General features: G+C 40.2%; 1 protein-coding gene across 1 annotated transcript; it reads right to left on the reverse strand.

Moving 5' to 3' along the window:
* Nucleotides 1-294: 294 nt before the first annotated feature.
* On the reverse strand, nucleotides 295-4,616 carry LOC103184604 (thyrotropin-releasing hormone receptor). Its single transcript, XM_007902717.2, has 2 exons — nucleotides 3,807-4,616; nucleotides 295-711 (listed from the first exon to the last, which is right to left on the reverse strand). The coding sequence occupies exons 1-2, from the start codon at nucleotides 4,614-4,616 to the stop codon at nucleotides 295-297; spliced, it is 1,227 nt and encodes a 408-aa protein (XP_007900908.2).
* Between the last annotated feature and the right edge of the window lie 736 nt (nucleotides 4,617-5,352).

Here is a 5,352-nt window from a genome sequence, read left to right on the forward strand (position 1 = left end):
TTCTGGTAGAGTGGTTACAACTGATTACCATTTTCTCAAAGTCAGCCTGATAAACCCTTTGTGAGGCCAATAATATAAAAGTTTAATGATTGACAGGAGCACCTCACTGATACAATTTCCACAGCAAAAAGAAAATTAATCAGTTGGCAACACATTTGCAAATTCGCTAAATCTTAATTGGATAGATTATTAATTTGCAATTATTTATTTGCCTGCATGTCTAGTTCATTCTGTCAAGTCTAGTTCATTCTGACATGTCTAATTCATTACAGAATACAACTTCTCATCCAGATTTCAGGCATGGCTGATGACTACCTTGGGAGTTGCACTGGCGTCATCGAAGGAGACTTCCTTGGTGGACAGATAGTGCTCAGCGATGTCTTCCATTTCAGTGTTAAAATGACTGGGGCTTTCATTGGAAGAGTCCTTGATGACACTACAATTAAGGGCCACATTATAGCTGGTGGGCTTCTCCAATTGCTTCTGCTTACAGTTACACAGCTTCCTGAAAGCAGCTCGGAATTTCTGAGACATCAGGTTGTAAATGATTGGGTTGACTGCGCTGTTCAGATATATGCAGATTCGGCAGAAGAGCAACACCCAGGGATCTGTGAAGGGCTGGCTCAGGAAAGAATTGATAACTACAAGGGTCCTGTAAGGCATCCATAGCAGAGCAAACAGGATCACCACCACAGCCAACATCTTGGTCACCTAAACAATCACAAAGTACATTAAATAGATTAAAACGAAAAGTACTGTTAGCTTGTAACATATCTGTTTGCAGATAAGTAATAATAATAATAGTATTCCTTGCATTTGATTCAGTGCCTTATCACATTGTTGAGCCATCTCAACATGCTTAATAATAATAATGATTAATGAGAAATAATAATAAATAAGATACTTGCATTTGATATAGTGCCTTGTCATAAAGAAACATCTCAAAGTCCTTCACAAAATGAGGCAAGATGTAGTGACTCTTATTGTTTTGGCAAACACACCAGCTAATTTGCACCTAGAAAATCCCAGTGAGAAACATTGCCAGATTTAATTTGGGCTTTTTTGTGTGAATTTGGACACTGAGAATTCCCTGTTCTTTGAAGTTGGGATTTTTAATAATAAATAATTATCCTTGCATTTGATATAGCGCCTTAGCAGGTCGTTGAGACTTCGCAAAACACTTCACAGGATAACGTAATGTAAAGTTAACTGACTGTCTATTTTGTGGGTAAAACGTCTACCTTAACGCCTACCTGAACAGCATGCAGAGACCTCAGTTCAACATCTCAGCTATGATATCTCCAGAAACGTAGGCGTTCCTCGGTACTTCAACAACAACTATAACAATTTGCATTTATATAGTTTATATATCATTTAGAAGCCCTTTGTGCAGGATAGTGTCTTAGAGCACTACACATTTAGGATCATGAGCTCAAGTCCAGGTCATGGGCATTGAATCCAAGATCTGCTACATTGGTCAAGATGCCTCCCTCATCTGGAGCCCTCTAGGAGGTTCTGTAGCCTGAAATCAGCAGCATTAGGTTGGCCTCCTAACTGTGATGCCTCTCCAGAGTGATGATAATGTGCCATTTGCCTGGGGCCCAGTTCAAGGGTACTTATGTTAGGCTCTTTTCCTGAAAGCTTCTGAATCCATTTTTCCTTGGATAGGTTTCCATGGGTGCCAGGGGTACTTTATTTTGTACATTCAGTCCGATAAACAGCCATGAGTTGAATGACCAATGAATCTGATTATTGTTCCCACAATACAAGGAGAAACTTCTCAAATACTTTCTTCTCAAATATTGTGATGGGTTCTTTAACATTCAACTCAACAGTCAGATAGGTTCTTGGTTTATCATCTCATGCAAAAAGATTGGTACTCAACAATGCAGTGCTCCCCCAGTGCTTTCAATGGAGTTTCAGCCTAAACAATGAGCTCAGGTCCCAACGTGATGCTTAAATCCACAGCTTTCTGATCCAGTGGTGAGAATGTTATCAACTGAGCCAAGCTTTTTAAACAGAGTACAGAATGGCGCCAGCAGGAAAACATATGCTGGTCACTCAAGAATTATTCCACTCTTCCTTTTAATTTTCACCTCTAGATCTATTCAAGTGAATACAATATTTATCCTCCAATCTAACAATGTTGAACTGTATAGTTTTTGCTATTTTCCATATGCTGGAGTGAGAGCTGAATCTATCCATGTCATCATCATCATAATAATAATAATAATTGTTCAGTTTGATGTAGCACTTTATCAGGTTGTCAAAACATTTCAAAGGGCTTCATGGGAATACTGTAATGTGTTGTGACTGTGTATTTGTAGCTGAATGCTTATGTTCATAGAATCATAAACACAGGAGCAGGTTATTCAGCCCACTGATCTTAAACTGATACAAGCTCATCCACTGGAGCCAATTGCTCTAATCTGAATTCCCTTTACATTTCCTATATCCTTTTACATTGTTCAAATCCAATTCTGTTTTAAATATTGTTATGGTTTTAGCCTGAATATCTACCTATACTCCCACATTTATTGGTTCATGTACCTGCACCGCTAGATATTTCTTGGGTACAAATTCCATTGAGCATTACACTCAGCACTTTTGGATCTGTCCCCATCATTTCCTCACTGTCATTAAGAACTTAAGCTTACGTCAAAATCATACAATACTGCCACGGTTTGTCCTTCCTTAATTTTAATTGTACATTTTTTAATCAAAATAAAATTTAGGTTTGTTGATTAAGTTTGTTTATTATTTTTGATTATTATCATTGCATGGTTGTTTGTGGGACATTATTGTGTGAAAATTGGCACATAAATTTGCCTAATATTTGTAAATAAAATACAGTCACTACACTATATAGGATTATCTGATGTTTGTACTTCCTGGCAAATTAAAATCGTGTCACCCACATCCATTAGTCGGATCAAAGAAAAGATTATTATTTTCATCATGCAGTTTATTGTTGTTGCAACTGCCATGAACTTTTTTGTAATTGGAAAAAAAAGTTAGGTTGTTACATAGGATCAAAACTATGAGGGTCAATTGAATCTGAGTAAAGTGAATCTGTGAAAGCAATAACAGAAGGATCTGGATGGTAATGTGAAGCTTCTGACACTCACTATTGTCAGTCTACAGAATAGTTCATTGTTGGGCTCTCACTTTACAACAATTACATAACATTTTCCAGTAAACTGTTCCCATCGGTAAACTTTGCTGTGTTCGAATGTTTTGAAAGGAAGTAGCTAAGTTGATCGAAATCCGAGTTGCAGACTTTTTTTAAAAAAAACAGCACAAATTATTGTGAGTACAGACTTGACGTGACTGGTTTCTAATCAAAACACATATCTTGGCAAAGTCTCGCATTTTACCCGCATGTTTAAACGGTGCCTTTTCAAATAAAGTACTGTATTTTAATATTTACTGTTTAACTAAACTATAATACCGATATTTTCTATAGATTTGTGCAATCATCCATAATAGGGTTTCCGGGTTAGTTTTACGTGTATTTCTGGGATCTGGGAGTATATAATACATGTGTCAACTTGTATCACAGTAATCTAGGAAGGTCGCTTCCCTTCCTTTACTTTAACAATTCAACTGCTTGAGTGCTGGTGGGTTGGAAACCAAAGCAGGAGGCAGGCTTGTGGTCTGTCTGATGTTTGTACTTCCAGGAAAATGAAAATCCTTCCACTCGTGTCCATTCGTGTGATGGTAAAGTTGTGTACACAATAGGAATGAATGGCCAGCATGAAAGTAAAGGCTCCAAATAGAAAGAGATGGTAAGTAGCTGTGCCTACCTGTCTCCTGGATGTGACTGTGCTGCTGGAACTGCGGCTGGATGTTTGGGGATCAGTTGGCTTTGAAGCCTGTTTGGGGCAAGTGGTCCGGCTCTTCCACCTCTTGGTGCTGTTCTCTTTAGGATCGCTGGGGATCGGGTTCAGGAACAGAATTCTCCCGATCAGCCAGTACAGCACTGTGGCCAGAACCAGGGGCACCACGTAAAATATAAAAAAATCTAGAAAGTAAATGGGCAAGTAAAACTTTCTGGATACTTTGTAGTCACAGGTCACCACAGTCATGTCCCTGTAAATGGTCTGCTTAATGTCCAGCAGGAAGAACCACATCACACAGTAACCAGAGGTGACAGTCCAGACTATCAGGATGATCTTTTTGGCTCTGGAGATGGTGCAGATGAACTGGGCTTTGATCGGGTGGCAGATGGCGATGTATCTCTCGATGGTGAAGGCAGTTATTGAACAGGAGGAGACATTGATTCCCAAATACTGGAGGTAAGTGATGGATAGGCAACCAACGTAGCCATAGATCCAGGACCCATGGGTGGTGTTGGTGATGTTGGGGAGACCTGCAGCCACCAGTACAACCAAGTCAGCTATTGCCAGGCTCACGAGGTAGCAGTTAGTTGGGGTTCTCATGTGCTTTGTGGTGAGGACCACCAACACGACCATGCCATTGCCCACGATGCCAGCTCCACAGATCAGCAGGACGAGGACGATGCTCACCACCTCGTACTCAAGACTGTGCTCCGTCCTGTTCTCGCAGGCGGTCCTCAGCTGACCTGAGTCATACAGGGTCAGGTTGTCTTCCATCTCCAAACTATTAGCTTCACACTCGGGCCAAGCAGTGGTCTTTTTCACTGGGCTGCTGCCAAGCACTGCTGCTGCTGGTGGTGGTGGTGGTTTGTTTCCATTCCTGAACCCTCCCAGGGCTGTGGTGAGGGGAGTACAAAAGACACACTGTTATCAAAAGAGGCAGCAAACCACTTGTAGTGTTGCTTTGGTCTGTCGCTCTGCTGGGTATTTGCCAGCCAATTCCAGAGAGACAATCTGGATGAGGTTGTCCATTCAAAAAAGTAATTTTATGACACTGGGTGCAATGAACCATCAATATATATACCTGTTAATTTAACACCCGAGGTGACACGGAATTTATTTCAATTAATTGCCCCTATATATATATGTATGTATGTATTTTTAAAAAAACGATGTAAAATGCAGACAATAATTATGGTCACGAATGCAGTGCAAGCTGGTGCTCAGGGGTTCAAGTTGAGCGTTACAAGTACAAGTTAATACTAAACAGCAACGATCGTATCCAGGGTTGGACAAGTCTGCTTCACTGAATCCGATTTCGTTAAGTCACAGCGGACAAGTCTATTCTACCCTCTGGAAGCTGTCTCAGAATAGAACCTCACATTGTTAACTCATTATATTAACAACAGCTCAGTTATAACACTTTTCACCTTAAAAGTTGAAGTTGAAGCAAAATCACCAATGCATTGGTCCATTGCTCTGCTAATACCACAGTGTAGTTCAGCCAAAGCCA

Source organism: Callorhinchus milii, unplaced genomic scaffold (assembly GCF_018977255.1).
Source record: "Callorhinchus milii isolate IMCB2004 unplaced genomic scaffold, IMCB_Cmil_1.0 Scaffold2, whole genome shotgun sequence".
Classification (NCBI taxonomy): Eukaryota; Metazoa; Chordata; class Chondrichthyes; order Chimaeriformes; family Callorhinchidae; genus Callorhinchus; species Callorhinchus milii.